The sequence below is a fragment of the Lytechinus pictus genome, chromosome 3 (assembly GCF_037042905.1).
Source record: "Lytechinus pictus isolate F3 Inbred chromosome 3, Lp3.0, whole genome shotgun sequence".
Taxonomy (NCBI): Eukaryota; Metazoa; Echinodermata; class Echinoidea; order Temnopleuroida; family Toxopneustidae; genus Lytechinus; species Lytechinus pictus.
The window spans coordinates 33352276-33373179 of record NC_087247.1 but is presented as its reverse complement, the minus strand read 5'-3'; the positions used below and the strand labels follow the sequence as shown (position 1 = coordinate 33373179).

Genomic DNA, 20904 nt, shown 5'->3' with positions numbered 1-20904 from the left:
ATGATTCTTCCACTTACCACGTGCGGACAGTCCAGATTATGTATGCTGACTCAGGCGCGTAGCCAGGGGGGGCGGTGGGGGCGGTTGCCCCCCAAAAAACGTCCCCAAAAAGAAAAGAAAAAAGAAGGGAAAAAAGAGAGGAGAAAAGGAAAAGGGAAGGGAGGAAAGGGAAGAAAGGTAGCTTTGTGTTTTTTTTTCTTTTTATTCTTTTTTTTTCTCAAAAGAGAAACTCCTTCACTCTTGCTCTAAATTTATATATGAATTTTGCTTCCGCGCTGCGCGCGGTTAAATGACAATACTGAAGTTCTCCATTGTTTCCCAACACTGTTTTTTCCACCTCAGCTATATGTGTTTCTTCCCAGTTAAAGTTCAAATGTATACATTAGGGCATGGAATTAAAGTAAGGTTAGGCCGAAGTATATATGAAGTTATCTATTTTTTTTAATTGATCGCGCAACTTCTGGTCGGGTCGGCTCCGGGCGTGTAAAATCTTTATATCTATTTCTGCCGTCACCTCCATAAAGTCAACTTCTCCCGCTTTTCAGCTCATTACTAAACAATCATAATTTTGGGGCAAACAGGTTCCTAATTTTAAAAGAGTAAGGTATAAAATTCGTGTCGTATTAAAAAAAAAAGTACAATATTTTTTATCAAATTCTATTAAACTTAATGACATTTCCCTGCACATTCATCTCCTGTCCTGTTTTGCGCCCTCAGTTAGAAATTTTGAATGACACTTAAGTTTCTTTATATAAAATTATAATTCAAAATGAAGCGCTTCAGGATAAATCAAAGAAATTAGGCATCCTTTTTTATATAATTTCAATAAATCACAGAAGTTTCAACTTTTTGCGCACTATTTTCCTTGTAATGAAGTTCAATAATCTTAGAAAATCAATTGAATTAGAGCCGATGGGGTATTAGAGATATCTGCATTTGATGAAACGTCCGCTCTTTGAAATTCCAGAGTTTCATTGCTCTGCGCAGGGAGGAATATCTTCCTCCCGGCATATAAACCTTTTCTCCTCTGTTTTGCGAGTTAAATATGTGCACTGTCGCTAAATTGTTTGTAATGAAATCTGATCTTTCCAAGTCAAGTATTCAATATAACATTGAGAATACCCTTTTCTCTGGACCCTTTTCATGGCAAAAAAAAAAGATAAAACGCTTCAGCTTCTGCGCTTCGCGCGGGATTATTATTATATTAATTTCCTCCATTGTATTCCTTTTTGGGCGTTCACAATCACTTTTGAAAACAAGGTTCATAAAAAACAAGGTTCAAAATCACAATATAGTCAACTGAATTGGAGCTGATATAGGTACTAGAGACAAGAGAGACGGCTCCTTTTCATTTTAATTTATGAAATACCAAAAGCTTCGCGCTTCGCGCGGGAGGGGGAAACTCCCCCTCCTTGCACCCACCCCCAAGGGAGCGCGCTTCGCGCGCTCTGTAAGTGTTTTTGTTGGCCATAGAGTTATATAAACCTAACTCTATGGTGTTGGCACGCTTCGCGTGCATTTACCGCCCCCTCCAAAATGAAATCCTGGCTACGCGGTTGTGCTGACTTGGGCGCAGATCGGCTAAGCTAATTACTCGAGTGTTTTTTTTTTTTCACATTTCGGTAGTAATAAATGTTATTTACGATGTTCGCGAAATCACATAAACTGATAACAAGTGGAGCGCCTCCGGCAATCTCGCCTGCATTACGCGATTCAATGTGGAAGCAGTGCTTACTTTGAAAATGAATATAAAATGATTATTACAAAAACACCATTCATATAATAATATACTACGTTCATTGACCCCAAATGGCATTTGGCCTTGATCAAGTGACCTACGACTTATGGAAGATGCTCAGCGATAATTGATTACTCTTATGCCCTAGTTTTATGAACTAGATTCATAAACTTTCAAAGTTACGATGACAATTCAACAAATACCCCCAACATGGCCAAAGTTCATTGACCCTAAATGGCCTTTGACCTTGGTCATGTGACCTGAACCTCGGGCAGGATGTTGTCACGTGGGAAGTGACTTTTTTTAAATTATTTACTTACTGCTGCTTGACACCGAATAAAGAATACGTAGAACTGATGAATACAGTTATTAAAAAGATTTAATCAAATCTCTCTTGTCATTCTGTGGTTTTCTTTTGATTCTTTTATAATGATTGTACATGAAATATACATGGTTATAACAAAATATAACTTAACTTAAACAATAGTTGAATAGAGCCCCAGTCATCTGTTCTGGCTTGACATGCCCCACTCGGCCCTGGTGGTCGGTCCAGTTCCTGGCCTCCGCAGCTTGCGATGTCTCTTCCACTTGGCCTCGGCCTCCGCAGACAGTTACCCCCTGATGAGTAGCCCTCAGATCAGAGATGTGGCTTCAACGAATTATTGGACGAGATCGAGCCCCCAATGATGACATGAATTTTGACCAATCATGTCGGTGGAGAACCGGCGGCAGCTGGGGTCGTTATCTCGTCACCGACGTAGTCCCTCAGTTATAACTTAGACTGCCTACACGAACATCTGTAGTCTATTCTAGCTTAAGTGGTTCTCTCTGAATTACCTAAATTAACCTCCTAATATACCCTACCGTTACTAGGACTAACTGTAAGATTTCTATAAAGTAATCCAAAGTATTTCGATAACAGATGAGTGCATAAAACAACACATTCCTATTAATAAAAGACACTTCCTGTGTATCTATACATCTACACTCATCAATGCTAGATCACTTTTGGTTATTTACGACACCTGTATGAAAATGCTTCTCATAAAGAAATATTTCGAACACCTGTATAAAATATGACATAAACCTGGTACACTTGTACTCTAAGGGGGGGGGGGGTATCAAGCGTTTCCAATGCTTGCTTTCAAAGTATTCGAAACATATGTACATGCTTGTCTACATGCCTACCCTAACCTGGACCAAATAACTATTTTAAACACATGTTTGAGCTCTAACTGAAATACATCTGTAATTAAATTTCTATCCTGACAGATGTTCAGTTTTACTTCATTACCCTTATGTGTAAGTTTCATGAACTATTATATAGGTCCATATACTTTCTGAGTTATGATGACATTTCAAAAACTTAACCCTAGGTTAAGACTTCGATATTGAATCCCCCAACATGGTCTAAATTCATTGACCCTTAATGACTTTTGACATTGGTCGTGTGACCTGAAACCAAAGCAGGATATTCAGTAATACTTGATTACCCTTATGTCGAAGTTTCATGAACTAGGTCCATATACTTTTTAAGTTATGTCATTAATAACTTAACCTGAGGTTAAGATTTGGTGTTGACGACGCCGCCGCCGCCGTCGGAAAAGCGGCGCTTATTGTCTCGCTTTTCTATGCAGGCGAGAATCCAGTCATCCAGTGCACTTAAAACAATAACATACATAATTATGATCCAAGGGGAAAAAACAAAGTAAAATAACAGCTCCACACAGTGGCGTACCGTGGGTCACGGCATTGGGGGGCACCAGCAAAACAAGACATAGGCCCTGAGCAAATTATGTTTCATAAAGTTATGAAAAAAATGTTTCTCATGTAGTGTAACATAATTATGATATAATATGACATTATTATGAACAATAATTTCTTCTTTCCCACTACGATTCTCTTCCTCTCTCCCTCTTTTTTCTCCTTTTCCCCTTTTTTTTTTTTATTTGATGAGAAAAAAGGGAAATCAGTCAAAATGTTGGGGCATTTCGTCCTCAAAAAACTTTTCCTTCCCTATTTTTCTTGCTTTGGAAATTTTAGGGGTTTTGATTGAACTCCTTTGGCTACGGGCTTATATAGGCACATCCCCTCACTACCTTACAATATGTTCAAATTGAGAATGAATTACAGGTTCTGTTCTTTAACCCTATCCAGGCCGGTAGGGGCCTCGGTGCCCCCCCCCCCCCCACGATTCGGGCAATATTTTCGCCGCGCGATTTTTTTTTACCGCGCCGCTTGCTGACTTTTTACTTTTAAGTCTTGCGCAACTTGACCAGTTTTGCGTCACCCGGGTACGCTGTTCCGAAATTACGCAACATTATGTAAGTGTATGTCAGACCAAAAATTACTCAAAAACGTGATTTTGTGTACAAAGTCAATGCAAATTGTGTTTTCAACCAAAAGTCATAAATGTATGAGTATTTTTAGTTTTGCTGGTCTAAATGTATATATTTTATGTTATATCCCTTACTTAAGATTGTTGTATTGAGAGTGTACACAAGGAGAAAAAGAAAAGTTTTACTACGAAAAATGTTTGCCATGAAATAGTTCATTTTCCTTGCTGACGTCACGCATAGTCCATTTTTTCCCTAGGGAAAAAGTGAACTATACGTTTTTTTGACCCCCCTGCCTCGCGATTCGCGAGCTGTGCAAGGCGATGCGAGAAGAGCGCTGCTCAGCCAAACGGTACTCTCCATCGCGTGCCACGTCAAACTTTCGGCGAGCTGCCCTAACCAGGTGCGCTCGCTGAATAGACGATCCATATACGGCAAGACTTTATTATTTTCTCGTTTTCTCAACGATTGTTCTATATTGACTTATTAAAAACCGTTTCGCTGTAAAATGGTATGAGTGGAAGGGATATAAAACAAATATACAATGACCCATTCTCTGAGATGGCCCTCGGGAAAATAGTACTAAGTGATGTTCCTTCGATGCGAATAGTTTTAGCCAGATCCTCGAGTGTCATTATATATTTGTATACTCAGAAGAGTCCCCAACAAATTTCATTAAAAACAAAGACAAACAAGAGTTAAAAAAAAAACAAGGAAATACATAAGAAATTGCATAAAACAATATAATATATAAGAAATTGATCTGATATCGCAAAAAAAAATTTCATGTACACTTGCTAAAAACACCACAAAGAGTTTTTATACCAAAAATAAAAAAAAATTGAGCTTTATTTAGGAAGTTAGTGGGAAAAGTATGATTTTGCATACTAATTAGCATAATCATACAATAGCATTTTGCATGAAATAAATTACTATACAATTTTGAAGATTATGTCCCAGACAACCTGCGTGCCAATTTTCGGCGCAATCGCGCGGCCAATGGCCGAGATCTCAAGGGGGTCTAGGAGGCCCCCTCCCCCATCCCCCGCCATATGAACTCCCGAAATATCCCGGCCTAGATAAGGTTAAGTATCTCCATGATTAGAATTCATATTAAGGGAGGTAAACATAAATAAATCCTAATTGCTTGTTATTTTTAAATCTCTAAGACATTTACCCTTCATATTTCATGCGAAATATGACTTATATATAAAAAAAAAAAAAAGATAATTCCTGCAACATGCCAATAACTTCTACTTCGCAAACTGTTAGAAAAAACAGGAAAATTTACAGAAGAAAAATTAAAATACAGATTTTACAGAAAGAAATATTCAAATCATTCTGTAAATCGTTGTAACAGGAATATTTTCAACACATTTTCTACAATTTTACAGAACAGGTCTGTTTTGAAAAAGGAGAAAAGTTTTGTTACGATAAATTTGTAAGGTTTCATACACCAAATACCAATTTTCTGTAGTTTTACACAAATGTATGTAAATTTATACAGTACAGTAAGATTACAGGTGTCCTCGAGACTCTGCCGCGTGAATGTTGTTAACTATATGCAGCGCGAATCCTTGGCTGAATTAAAACGTTATAGTATTTGCACTTCAAGGCCGTACTTTGTCTAAGTGACCAAATCGTTCGGGTTTAACTAGTGTCGAAAGAAAAGGCAATATTAATATAACTCACAGGATGCAACAAGTTGCTTGTTGCCGGATTAAAAGAATGCTATAATTACAACTGTTTGGATATATCTGCAAATTCATTCCACGAAGATTTCAAAACATTGGTTATTTCATAAAAATTGGTCAAAACGAGCCAGATATTCTATCACTTAATGTTGGTTCACTCCCAGTTGCCATATACGGCCTAAAGAAGTGGTCACTTTCTAAGGAGTATCGGGTATGAGCATTAGAATGGTGTTTGCGTGCATGTGAGGGCACTTCACTACGGCTGAAAGCAGATCGATCATCCTCATAGGCCATCCTTAAAGGGGAATCCAGCCTTGGCCATCAAATGTTGTGTTGGGAAGGAGAAAAATAAATTGAACGGAATGGTGAAAGTTTGAAAGAAATCGGACAAGCAATAAGAAAGTTATAGCTGCTTTGAAATTGAGATCACTAATACTATGTAGATTTCAAATTGGCAACTGGGTAAGTAAATTATGACAAGGGGCAAGGACAACTTTCTCATAGGCCACGTACTTTATTTCTCCTAAGTACCCATTCCCCTGGGGCAGTAATCTAAATATAACCCTGGTAGTATATTGTTTTATGTCCTCATGAAAGAAAAATATAATTTGAAATAAAACTTTTGGGAAAAATGACATTTTAGCCATAATATGTATTGGAGTACATGGAAGAGTAGTCCTTGCCTTACATCACTATGACATCCCATATGGGGCCAATTTGAAGTCTCCATGGGTATAGTGATTACCAATATTTACAACTTTTAAAAATTAATAACTTTCTTGTTGTTTGTCCAATATTGTTCAAACTTTCAACTATCAACTTGTCCGATTTTTCTTTTCCTTATAAAAACAAGTTTTTACTTGGGTTGGATTCCCCTTTAAGCTATCAGCAATGGAGTGATGAGATTGGTTTCTTCTCGAGGACCTTGGGTGTTTTGAATGAAATATTTTACTGGGCATCTCTATCATGTCTATGCTTCTCCGCAGTGAAACGAAGTGATGGCTTTCTTTTCGAGGACTCTGAGCGTCTAGAAGAGGTCATGTTCTATGAACCGTGTGCCGCTTTTCGAGTGTGGTCGACGAGGCCTGTATAAATCGTCAGGTGTTTGGCTATCATAGAAAATCTAGGATTAGAAACAATGAAATCATGATTAAATATCACTGAAAATATAACAGTGGTGCATTCTTATTATGCCAAATTGTACAACACCTACTTAGCATGTTGTACGCGAGCAAATGAGAGGCTGAATGTCAAACATTTGTAACGTTGCACATGTATACAGTCCAAAATGTACCGTTAATAATGTACGGTTGCATGGGTTAGGAAAAGGTGACGTCGCAAAAAAATGTGATCATCGCAATGCAGGTGCAGGGATCCGGCTTATAATAGCTGGGTCCTATTTCATAAAAAAGTTGCTATGATAACAAATCTTGTTGGAATGTCAACGTACATTGGAAGAGCCAATCAGGAAACATATTGTGCACTATTGTCATGGTAGTTGACATTCCAGCAAGAGTTGCTATCATATCAACTTTTTTATGAAATGGGACCATGATGGGCGGCTGAAAGGATTTCCCTTTCGCCTTCAAAATTTTCTTCCTTATTTTCATAGATTAACGAAGGAAAAAAACAGATTATTATTCGTATTTTTGCTAATATCCGAGGTGTTGTATAACACAAATAACAAATATTCTTATTCGTGCAATGGTGCGACATTTCGCATTCAGTGAAAAAATGAGACAATTAATTCAACTCGGCTACGCCTCGTTGAATAGAAAAGCTTTCTTTCACATTATGCGAAATCTCGCACCATGTCGTTCATATGTCTATTCGCTAATTGTATACTGGAAGATGTCACCAAGAAGGAATAACATATTTTCTTCCATAACATTACATTCTTCAAGCCGATGCATATACTGAACCTTTTACTAGCATGACTAGTATGAGGATACAGATACATATTAATCATGCTTTCCTATTTACATAGTTCGGAATAATTGTTACAAAAAAATTTTTTAAGTCAAGGGCGACTTTTCATGTTTTTCACAGGAAAAGTAAATGGAAATGTATGATCAAGATGCTTACAGATATGTTTTGTTGATATCTAGACCAGCGACAACACAGAGCACCACAGCAAACAATAAATAGAGTGAAGCCAACGGCGACACATATCATAGCGATCAGAATACCTCGATGAAAGACTATAACGAAATAAGTACAGAGACGAGCATTTTAATAATTGGGTAATACAGTTACGTTCATTAATGCATCATCATAAACCATCATTCATCAAAAGTTAAAACAAAAGTTACCTCATGAAGGAATTGAACGTAGTTATTTGTTAATGTAAGTATAAATATTTCGTTTAAAGGCATTTTGCACAAGACCCGGTAGAGACAATTGAGATTTCTCTATGATTATGACTTTTTAAGATTCGTTAAAGTTGTGTTATGTTTATTCAATTTTATTACTTTTATAACAGGTTACAAGTCAATACTTACCGCATATCCTTCCGCTGCCACTCTGTCCAATGGACTCGTCATTATAATTTGAATAACAAGTGCACTCATAAGATCCAACTGTGTTCCTACAATTGGCATTTAGCGAACAGTCATTTGTTGTGGCATCAGCACATTCGTCAAAATCTGTATGGAGAAATTGAGAGAGAGAAGGGAAGGGGTAATACAATAATGCGGCTTTCTTTTCAACAAGCTTCTTGGAATATTCATGGAATAACAAATCTTTTTTTTTAATCGTAATAATCGTCGGTGTAATTTAAGCAAGCACAATCCGTGTCAACATGGTTTCAGAACAGTATTGTCCGTGTTTAATATATGGTTCCTCAAGATAACGATTATGGCACTGAATTATGAGTGGCATTGACTTATTCTAATAATTACCATACCTGAGATTTCTGGAACTGTGTTTGGCGAGATAATAAGGTCGCTTGTGCTAGAACTTCCTAGCGCTTCCTGGAAATCCGATAGTACGACCGATTCTCCAACTGAGACGTCGACAAAGCTATCGAAAGTAAAGATGACGCTTCCCGATTCAAGTTTAACGACAGTTATATCGTTGATAAATGAAGTGATTGAAAGAACCTGATGAAATTGAAAAAAAAAACAATAATGTACTCAAGTTTTATATCCTTTGAAACCTTATGATCGCCAACTCTTACCCTTAGGCTCAATACACCAACCTAGAATTTTTTTTTTCCGATGAAGTTTTTTCTTGATTCGTGTTCCTATGGGATCCTAGAACAAATTCAGCTTGTTTGCCTAAAGTTGCCGTTTGAGCAATTTTGCTAATTGCATAAATCCAAAATGACCGCCAGATGCCTTCTTGAAAACCTAACTTTTGAATCCCTATGATGAGTAATGTCTCTTTTTAGGGGTTTATAGGGGATGTGTAAAACCGATTTCTGTTATCATTTTTGCAATATAAGGTCATCTTCAGGTCAAATCCAAGATGACCGCCAGATGCCATCTTGAAAAATTGACTTTTGATCCCCTTGCCCCAGAATGACGAGTAATACTCCTGTTTAGGGGTTTGGGGGTGTGTTGAATCTCGTTCTGTTTTCTATTTTGCAATATAATGTCAACTTCAGGAAAAATCCAAGATAGCCGCTAGATGATGTAATTTTGAAAAATTAACTTTTCAACCCTTTCCCAGAATCATGAATAATACCTGTTTTCGTGAGTTATTTGATATGTTGATTCCATTTCTGTTAGTATTCTTGCAATATAGGATCATCTTCAGATCACATCCGACATGTTCAAGATGGCCGCTAAACGCCATTAAAAAAAAAAAACTTCCCGAGACTATTGAACCATGAAAAAGTACTCTCCCTAATAGCGTACACGCTTTAAGTTACTATTATGTATAGGAGCTGATGTATTGGGGATTTCAGTAAGAATGATTCATTTCTTTTAATCACTCCATTGTTAGCTCTAGGTCAAGTCATGTCTAAGATGGTCAGATGATTGATAGATTTAGTTATTAACCGCTCAATTTTAGAATAAAACCATTCAAGATTTGAATGATTTGATGATCTATCTGCTATTTCGGGAGTTCTAATCCTTTTTTTTATGTCCAACCATACTTTTCTAGTAAAAGGACTTCAAAGTATTATTTGAATTAAAAAAATGATTTATCCGTATTTTTCAAAAATTACTTTACTTCCTTTATATATTTATCATTGGACTTTTCGTCCTGACAAGAGCAATTGACTTGGTCAGCAGGAGTGCACTATTTAGCCTCCTGCAGAAGATAGGCTCCCCAAGACTGTTCCATGGTCATATCATTCCATGAGCACAGTTTGCTACAACGCTGGAACATCTGGAAGCTTCCCTCAGCAGCGGCGTAACAGGGGTCAGTGGCCAGGGGGGGGGCAAGAGCCAAACATTTCCCGGTCATATCATGGTATGAACAGGGGTAATGGTGTAATGAGGCGACTATTTTGAGAAGGCCAGATATTGCGTATCGGGCAGAATTTATCTTTAAAAGAAAGTTGCGAGCGAGCGAAGCGAGCGAGCAAAAATTTTGACCTTTTTAATACAAAAATCCAATTTTGTGACAGATTTTGACATGATATCCAGAGAATAATATATTTCACTCTTCTTTTCGGCAGTAGCGTGAAGAGAAAAAAAGAAAAACGAGGGGCGCAGTATAGCATATGAGCTAAAAAGCTGCTTTATATAAGTCCAGATCAAGCGAAGAGAGCGAGAAAAAAAAATCACCTTTTCATAATAATAATAATACTACTAATAATACTTCTCTTATATAGCGCATAATAAACTGAAAGTTTCTCTACGCGCTTTACAATAAAGGAAACAAATACACATACTGCAAACAAAGAAGAATCTAACTTTGAGCTTTTTTTAAATATTATATTCAGTAAATAAAATCATATTCTACACTTTTCCTTTGCTTTTCTTTCCTCCTTCTTTTTTGTTCTTGTTTGTAGAACTTTTTGGGGCCATGGCCCAACCCTTCCATACGAAGTGCTGTGCGGTTGGGGTCCGGGGCGGAGCCCCCGGAACTTCTTGATATCAAAGCCATTTAAACCTCGCAGATTGCCGCTATTTTAATCAAATCGCGGGCATGTACAGGATATAGCTTTTACACAACACATTTATTCAACCCAGTTGCGTAATGAACCAAATATTTTGAGGGGCAATATATAGTAATGTGGGAAAAATCTGTAAAAATGTTGAACGTTGTGGCCCAGTGGATTAGTCGTCTGACTTTGAAACAGAGGGTCGTGGGTTCGAATCCCAGCCATGGCGTAATTTCCTTCAGCAAGAAATTCATTCACATTGTGCTGCACTCAACCCAGGTGAGGTGAATGGGTACCTGGCTGCGGGGCTAAAGCCAGGGTAATAATATCCAAGTCCTTTGGAAACGCATAGGGACGTTATGACATAATGTGATATGCGAAATAAAAGAACTGCGTTATTATTATTATAAAAAGTCGCCAGCGTGCAAAGCGAGCTGGAAAAAAAATTGCCTATTGAAATTACATTCTAATTACTAGTATGTGATAGATTTCCATTATATTCAGCAAATAACACGTTTCATTGTTTCCATTCATTTCATTATACGTTGTCTCCTATAATTTCTTTTATTTCCTCTTGGGTGTGGAAGCGAGACCCCCCCCCCCCCCGCCTGTGCAGTGATTGAACGTGATTGTGAACGGGGAATTAGAGCCATTTGAAGTAGTAATTTGAAGGTTATAAATGAAGAGCCCCTACTGCGTGGGGTCTGGGGCAAAGCCCCGGTAGCTTATTTGCATAACATTTAGCATGCTTATAGCACTATGTTGTATGCAGTCTATCTTTCTTCCCGCTCTTTAATTTCAATCATCGGCAGCCCAGTCGTGTTATTTTTTTTTTCTTGTCCCTTTTCTTTGTTTTCCAAAAATTAGCTTTTGACTAATTACATTCTACCTTCGTTTCCCGCTATTGTTTGCCATTTTGTCATCTTTTAATTTATTTCCCACCGTGCTATTGCATTACATAGGCCTATTTCGGAATAATTTGTTCTTTCTCAAATGTTCGTCTTTCGTACATTTTCCCGCTTTCCTTCCTTTTCTTAAAAAAAAGTTTTTTCTTCGTTTCTTTTCCCTTTTCCCTTTCCCTTTCCTTACCTCCTTTCCTTTTCCCCTTTCCTTTCCCTTTCTTTCTCCCTCCTTTTTTTTTTCTTTTTCCCGTTTTTCTTTTATCTTCCCGGTGAAATCCGCCAGGGGGGGGCAACTTGCCCCCCCCCCCCCTGCCCCCCCCCCCCCCCCCGCCTGTTACGCCACTGTCCCTCAGTTCCTATGATCAGTGGCGTGAAGCAAGGCTGCGCCTGGCCCTGACACTCTTTTGGGATCTTCTTCTTCTCCATCATGTCCATGCTTCCCCAGTATGTATTTGGCGAATGCACAGAAGGCTTCTATATCCATACCAGAGCACATGGGAAACTCTTCAACATCGACCGACTACGTGCTAAAATAATGGACAGGGTGGTTCTCATGAGATGTTGTCGGAAACGATGTCGCCCCTGCCTCTCAAGAAGCGGGAGTACAAGACCTAGTCATACAGCCGCCTGTCCTGTGCATGGAAGGAGTTTGGATCACCCATCAGCCTGTGAGACAGAAATCCTGATCGACGGAAGACACTGACTGTCCTCCAGGGGTGGTATTCTGAAAACGTTCTTATCTTTGTTCTTATCTTTTATCTTATCTCATTGAGATAAGAAGACGCTAAAATCATTGCAAATCGGTATTCTGAAAATCTTCTTAACGCGTTCTTATCTTTGTAAGGACTGCCTCCTTCTTATCTTCAACACGCCCATTTTTAGGATATTACCAATCAAAATGCGCTTTATATTGGCAATTTAACCAATAGAAGCGCTCCTTATGTCAAGAGAATATCATGGGCGCTGTGCGTACACTGTTTCTGGCGCATTGCGCGAAATAGGCATTTTATACGCAATGATTGATTATTATTTTGAGACACGTGCACAAAATAAAGAAAGAAAAAAAGTAAATAAAGCAGGTACGAATAAAGAATAAAATATGAAGAAAGAAAGTAAGTAGACAGAAAGGTGTCAGAATGAAGCAGAAATTAAAAAAAAAGATGAAAGGAACAAAGCAGAAAATAATGAAAGAAAAGAAAGAAACTTAAAGGAAAAAAGTAAAAGGACAAAATAAAAAAAGATTAAAAAAGGATAAAATGAAGTAATGGAGAAGCGAAAAAGAAAAAAGTTTGAAAAAAAGACAGTGTGAGAGAAAGAAAAAACGAAAGAATAAAAAAAAATGTAAAAAGTGAAGGAAGAGAGGAAAAGGAAAATGAAACAAAGAAATAAAGATGAGAGAGAAAAAATGAAAGGAAAATTGAAGCAAAAATAAAGATTACAGAAAGATAAAAAGAAAGAAAGGTAAATTCAAATAAAGAAAAGGAACGAAAAGGGAAAATAAAAAGTCAAGAAAAGTGAAGAATGAATAAAAAAAGAAAACGAAAAAACATTAATGGAAAGAATAAAGAAAAAAAAAATTTTAATTGATAGAAGACACAGAGAGGAAAGTAAAGAAAGAGAGTAAATAAAGAATGAACGAAAAAGAATGAGCGAATAAAGAATAAAACACAAAAAAGAAAGTAAATAAGACACAAGAGTGTCAGGAAGCAGAAATTGAAAAAAAAATGAAAGAAAGAAAAAACGAATGAACGAAAAAAGAAAAAAAGAACCCAAAAATAAAAAAAATAAAAAAATAAGGGGAAAAATAATATTAAGGGAAGGAAGAAAGAAAGAAAAAGGGGAAAAAAGGAAAAGCACATATAAGGACGAAAGAATGAAAGAAAAAAATAAGGAAGAAATAAAAAGATTACAAAAATGTGACGGAAGAAAGAAAAATGAAAAGAAAAGAAAAGGAAAGGAAGAGAGAAAGGGGAAAGAATAAAAGCAGAAATAAAGACTTATTCAAGAAAAGAAAGAAAGGGATAAAATGAAAAGGGAAAATAAAAAAGGAAGAACGATGAAGAATAAATGAAACAAAGCAAAATAAAAGTTAAGAAATTAAAATATTCAAAAGAATAAAACAAAAAATATAAAAGAAGAATGAACTTAAAGAAAGGAAGAAAGACAGACACATAGAAAGGAAGAAAGACAGACAGATAGAAAGGAAGAAAAAGAGAAAATAAAGAAAGAAAGAAAGAAAGAAAGAAAGAAAAAAGGGATAGAAAAGAGACGGGAAAATAAAGGGTGAATGAAAGAAAGGGTGGGAGGAATACTTGTGGGTACTTGTTACTACTAGTGGCCATCCATTTTAAGCAAGAAAGAACGCGGACATCGTGAGATGTGATAACCCTCTAGCTATCTTAAATATTATCATAAATATCGTGAAAGATAAGAAAGAGAAAAGATAAGAACGTTTTCAGAATACCACTTATCTTCATTTTGTTCTTATCTTTTTAGCGCGCTTTTGTATTATATGCGCGAGTAATACATTTACGCGCTCAGCATAGGATGTTTAGCAAGATAAGACAAAGATAAGAACAAAAGATAAGAAAAAGATAAGAACGTTTTCAGAATACCAATTTGAGATCGTGACGTAGATAAGAACAAAATTAAGATAAGAACGTTTTCAGAATACCGCCCCAGATATCTCTATCAACAGCACACACAGTCATGGCCAAACTCCTGTACGGAAGTAAGTCCTGGAAAACGTACGCCGACCAAGAAAATCGGCTAAACACCTTCCATGTCAGCTGCCTCGGACGTATCATGCACATTAACTGACAGGACAGTGTGAAAAATACAGAGGCCCTTCAGCGTACGTGATGGCATCCCCAGCTTATTCTCGCTCCTTAGTCAAGGGCGCCTCAAGTGGTTGGGGCATGTTCGCCGCATGAAAACTTGGCGAATCAATTCTTGGATTCGCTAAGGTAAGATGAGCTGTGTGATTGGCCTCACCCCCATCGGTAGATATAGAGACACCTGCAAACGTGACATAAAACTTGGCGGCATAGACAAGAACACTTATGAAGATGTAGATGATAGTCGCCATTCTATGGAGAGCTACTGAGTACAGAGGTCAAGATGTCAGAAAATAATCGGAATGCTAAATTGACTAAATTGACAAAGACCTATGAGGAAGGCTACGGCAGCATCTCTATCTAAACCTGTCTCAGCGCCATCCTCCTACATCTGTACAAATTTCCCCCAGGAGCTGCCACTCTGGAGCGAAGCTCTACAGTCACTCTCGAAAATGTAAGACCTACGTCTTTAGGCGAACTGATGCCTACCAATCATTGGACACATTGGTTTAGAAAAATATGGAGAAAACACTTTCAAATTCAAATAAGACTCTAAAAGCCTCTTCAGTACAAAAGTATGGATGGACATAAAAACAAATAAAAATACAAGCGAAATGGGTCATAGCCCAAACCTAAAGAGGATTCATTCTAAGGTGAGCAGTTATTGTCGAAATCTGACATCTCAGATGGGACCTAAAACTTGAGAATTAATTTTAAAAAAATGAGTATTATTACTGAAATCCCTTTACATTAGCTCTTACACGTATAAGCCTCAGAAAGTATATTTTTCTAGATGGCGTTTGGCGGCCATCTTGGATTTGATCTGACGATTATCCTTTATGCCAAATCACAGCATAAATTGAATCAACATTACAAATGACTCACAAATAGAGTTATTCTAGGGCAAAGGGTTCAAAAGTCAATATTTCAAGATGGCGTCATCTGGCGGTCACCTTGAATTTGACCTGACGATGACATTATATTGCAAAATAGATAGCAGAAATGGATTATACACACGCCAAAACCCCGAAACAAAGGAACTACTCATCATTCTGGGGCAAGGGGTTCAAATTTAATTTTTCAAGATGGCATCTGGCGGACATCTTGTATTTGATCTGACGATTATCCTTTATGCCAAATCACAGCATAAATTGAATCAACATTACAAATGACTCACAAATAGAGTTATTATTCATGATTCTAGGGCAAAGGGTTCAAAAGTCAATATTTCAAGATGGCGTCATCTGGCGGTCACCTTGAATTTGACCTGACGATGACATTATATTGCAAAATAGATAGCAGAAATGGATTATACACACGCCAAAACCCCGAAACAAAGGAACTACTCATCATTCTGGGGCAAGGGGTTCAAATTTAATTTTTCAAGATGGCATCTGGCGGACATCTTGTATTTGACCTGAAGATGCCCTTATATTGCAAAAATAATAATGTAAATGGATTCTACACAACCATAAACCCCTAAAAAGAGTCATTACTAATCATTTGGGGAAAGAGGTTCCAAAGTTAGGTTTTCAAGATGGCATCTGGCAGCCATTTTGGATTTATGCAAATTAGTAAATGTGCCCAAACGGCAACTTTGGGCAACCAAGCTGAATTTGTTCTAGGACCCCATGGGAACACGAATCAAGAAAAAAACTCCATCGGAAAAAAACATTTCTAGGTTCGGAAAATGTCAAATCGACTACTTGGATATTTCTTTTTGTTTTACGAATCGTTACAGGAGAAGTTGTAAATTGACCTAACATGAATTGTCCTTGATAAAGTAAACATGGTAAAGGATGATCAATAATGTTGCACTCTCATACTTCCAAACTAATATAAGGCAACGTTATATTGAAACAAAGCATCCTAGTACTGGTGAATTAGATGAAAGATCATGAGAACCCATTCGATGTGCATCAACAAAAACAATTATGATGTTAGAAATTTGTATAAAATAGACTAACCACTACTTTAAATTCATCAGCAATGCTCTCAAATTCATCTGATAACGGATCAGAAAAACTATCCATATATTCGAGAGATTCACCAAGTAGAGAGATGACAGTTAAGGTCAAGCGATATCTGTTGTTTCCTGATGGTAGTGATAATGGTTAAAAAAAGGGAAAATAAAAGATAGGGTTATCGGAAATGAAAAGTATTATCATAGAATCAACTGTCACTGTCATAATAACTGTGGTCAGGTAATACTTTATTTGACAGCAAAGGCTGACTCACGCAATCAATGGTAATAATCGTACTTTTTGGCGTAGCAGGAAATCACGGGGCTGATTACAAATGAAACAGTTCATACCATCATAAAAAGAAGCAGTCAAACACACTGAACATGTATATTATTTTGATCTGATTGCATCATAGAATATATCGCAAGTATCTGGAGAAATGTAAATAGACTAGGTATCTGATACTGCAGTGTTCTAAAACTAATCTGTGGAATGCAATACCAATTTTACTTACGGATACACACTCCGTTAATTCGGATGAAATTCGGACGACATCGGCAGACAGAATTTACACATTCTTCGGTAGAATTACATGCGTTTGATCCCGATTCACAAGTGACAGGTGCTTTTTGAAGGATTGAAATGAGAATGAGATAGACAATGTTAGGTGAACAACATATAAAATTCAGTTTTGATTGAAAAATGTATCGTAATTTTTTTTTTTAAAGCAGTAAGATTGTCATTCAATAATTGGGCCTTTCAAAGTTATTACCACTACAATCGTACCCTGTCTACTACATGCTTGAGCTTAGATTTAGATTACCTCTTACTTTGTGTCGGGTCCGATTTAAATTCAATTCACCCTTATCGTGGAGAGTAATAATAATTCACCTTGTTGGCATGTCTGTCCCTGGAAGCCATCGAGGCAACGGCAGGAGAACAACCCAGAGAAGGCATTGCACGTTCCTCCATTAAGACAATGGTTCGATGTACAAATTGGTGGATCTATAGAGTCGAAAGAGGGATATTTACGCTAAAATTTGCAACATTTTGCGGGGGGAAGTACTTCACTTATACAATAAAAAGATTCAGGCATAATTGAAGGAATCAATAAAGTGATAATTTACAGATAATGTATAATCATATCGCAAGTTTTATTCGTTCAACTTTGAACGAAACTAATTTCCTCTTTAAAGACAGAATAAATGTTCATTATCCGGCTCATTTGTTCTGTTTGTTTGCAAACTGTGTACTCATTGCGATATAACAGTTATTGAGAACATAATAATAATTACAAATGATTGAAATTATGAAAAAAAATCTTTGAAGGTGTGGGGGGAGTACCTTTGTCATGTTTATTTTCTTCTGTTTTTTACATCTACTTCCACTTTGAAGGCATATTGCATTATGGTGTTGGGTGTAGATACATGTAGCATAATCATGGGTGTCGATCGGTATTCTTGGTTGGGGGGATGATTGACCCAAATGTTCTTGTGGATGGGGATCTTTCAACATTACCCCCACTAAAATCACAAGTTAGGACATTTGGGAGTGGTTGATATGCATGGTGTTCTTGGAAATTCCTTCATTGTTGCAGTGTACTGTACTTACATAATTTCTTTTGAAAATTCAATTTGTGTTACAAGTAAGCCTCATCTAAACTCATACGAAAGAAAAAATTACAAAAATTGTCTGGACCATGTACAAAGTGGTCTGTTTACTGAGCATGATGTATACAACTTCTCTCTTAAATCTAACCCGACTGGCAATATATTTTTTCTTCTTAATGCATGATGATAAAATGCAGATTCGGACAAATTAAGACTAGCACAAATTACAAACTGTGTGGCTTCTCGTGCGCCATCGGGCTTACCGTCATCCCTTAGACGATTTCAGTAACCCTGGATTTTAACGTTTTAAATGCTTTATAAGCAAGTGGTCGTTTTGGCCACTTTTGGTCGCGACTATGACCAATGACATTTGCATGTATCAAAAAGGGTTCAAATGTTGTTGTCGATAAGATGTATCATATCAATCACAATCAGTGACAAATTACTTTTTGATTTCATTATAATATTACTAATAGTATACATAATCAAAATGTTGTGACCATTTTGGCCACTTTGACCATTTATCCAATGTATGAATTTGTTAAAACATGACTGAGGAGCAATTATAGAAATGCGTTCAATCCCTTTCGATTGGAAAGATGAAAAGCTCCATAGACCTACAATTGCTGCTCATTCATGTTTACTTCAAAATTCACACATGGGATAAATGGTCAAAGTAGCTAAAATTAACAAAATTGTCACATTTTTATAATGTACTGTCAATAATATCATATTGAATCAAGTATTTTGTCACTGATAATGATTGATATAATACATATTACAAAAATACAGAGCAACAAAATTTGAATCCTTTTGATACATGCAATTGTAATTATTCATTGTAGGGACCAAAATGACTACCGTACTAAATAACAAATAGTTATTCAGACTGATATATTTGGAATCATTGTATTAATCTACTTCAAAAAGTTTTGAAATATGATGCTAAAAATATCTCATTCATGAATATGCTGCCCACAATATATGAAGTTTCCATGAACATTTACAAAGTGGACAATGTGCCTAAAATCATGAAAATGACCTAAGTGCAGTGGTCAATCAACCTTACGTATACACGATGTAGTTTTTATCACCTTTATCAACACTCTTGATTATTGGTGTCGTAGCTCACGTTGATAATGATATTAAGGAACATTTGAGCACATTTTAAATCAAAGAATGTGTGGTCACTAGTCATTATTGAGGAAAAAGTGATCAAAATGACCACAGGGTCCAATAGTTAGGGCCAATAACTCTGGTTTATTTGGAATCATTGCATTGATTTTACCCAAAAAGAAATAAAATTATTCCAATTGAAAAATGATTGATGCTAATATTAACGTAATCCTGAATTGTCTCCTCACCATGTTCACTATAGGCTTAATTAGTATACACATTGGGCAGGGGGCCATGTGGCCAAAATGACCAACGTGATCAAAATACTATTGGGATGCTCCTTTAAAGGATTAATACACAAGTATAAGGTGTCACAGCACACCTTTGTAACGATTCGAAGTATTCTTGGATACATTGAAGTATTGAACAGAGGGTATCGGTCATTTTGGGATCCAGAAAGTGGCCAATGACCATTATCTGTTAAATATGGTCATTTAGAGTGATATATTTGGAATCAACACAAAATTCTACACAAGATAGACCTATAAATGCATTCCCATTTTATAAGGGAAGAAGACAAAACACGCTGAAGACCTCAAATTCATACCTATTTGCACAGCTTATGCAAAACTGTGCGAATCATGATGATCAGTTACGTCTAAAGTACCCAAAATGACCCGCATAGGTCAAAACTGATGGAATAAGTTACATGAGGTCAAAATACTTTTGAGAAGTTCAATTTAAAGGACTAATACATCAATGTTAGGTGTCAGAGCACACCCTTGTAACGATTCTGGTAACATTGAAGTATTTTTTGATAAATTTATCTGATGTTATTGGTCATTTTCAGGGCAATAAGTGGTCAAAATGAACATAAGCTGTTTAAGACTGATATATTTGGAATCAGCAAAAAATTCTACACAAGAAGGAACGTTGAATGCATTCCCATTTAATAAGGGAAGAAGATAAACGCACAGAAGACCTCAAATTCCTGCCTATTGGCACAGTTTATTATGCAAAACTGCACAAATGGTCAGTTATGTCTAAAGTACCCAAATGACCCTCATAGGTCAGAACTGATGGAATAAATTACATGAGGTTAAAATACCTTTGAGATGTTCAATTGAAAGGATTAATACACCAATTTTAGGTGTCACAGCACACCCTTTAATTTGTAACGATTCTGGTAACATTCGAAGTATTTTTGGATAAATTGAACTTATGTCATTGGTCATTTTGAGGGCCGTAAGTGGCCAAAATGACCATAAGTTGTTGAATAGGGTCATTAAGACTGATATACTGGAAACAGCATAAAATTCTACTCAAGAAGGATTTTTGAATGCATTCCCATTTTTTAAGGGAAGAAGATGAAACATGCTGAAGACCTCCATTTCCTGCCTATTTGAACAGTTTATAATGCGAAACTGCGCGAATGGTCAGTTATTTCTAAAGTACCCCAAATGACCCTCATAGGTCAAAACTGAAGGAATAAATTACATGAAGTTGATTATTATGATCCAGCGCACATTTTAAAAATGAACCTGGATTTCTAAAGACATCCAATCGTAGTTCTGCTCAATATTGTTACACATTTTGGACAAAAAAAATCATGTAAATTGTCATTTTTGGTGAAAACATGGCCAAAATT

At 36.7% G+C, this 20904-nt stretch overlaps 1 protein-coding gene across 1 annotated transcript; it reads right to left on the bottom strand.

Moving 5' to 3' along the window:
• Positions 1 to 2099: 2099 nt before the first annotated feature.
• Positions 2100 to 17533, bottom strand: LOC135153579 (uncharacterized). Its single transcript, XM_064096855.1, has 7 exons — positions 17422 to 17533; positions 17045 to 17155; positions 16534 to 16661; positions 8674 to 8869; positions 8270 to 8413; positions 7854 to 7969; positions 2100 to 6891 (listed from the first exon to the last, which is right to left on the bottom strand). Exons 3-7 carry the CDS (start codon positions 16597 to 16599, stop codon positions 6796 to 6798), a joined length of 618 nt encoding a protein of 205 aa, XP_063952925.1. The 5' UTR covers positions 16600 to 16661; positions 17045 to 17155; positions 17422 to 17533; the 3' UTR covers positions 2100 to 6795.
• Positions 17534 to 20904: the final 3371 nt, after the last annotated feature.

Excerpts from the sequence above, each read along its gene's own strand:
- LOC135153579 (XM_064096855.1), bottom strand. The coding sequence starts at position 16,599 with ATGGATAGTTTTTCTGATCCGTTATCAGATGAATTTGAGAGCATTGCT. Across the intron at positions 7,970-8,269 it reads TGGCAGCGGAAGGATATGCG|TCTTTCATCGAGGTATTCTG; the intron begins GTAAGTATTGAC and ends ATTTCGTTATAG. Across the intron at positions 6,892-7,853 it reads GATATCAACAAAACATATCT|ATTTTCTATGATAGCCAAAC; the intron begins GTAAGCATCTTG and ends TTCTAATCCTAG.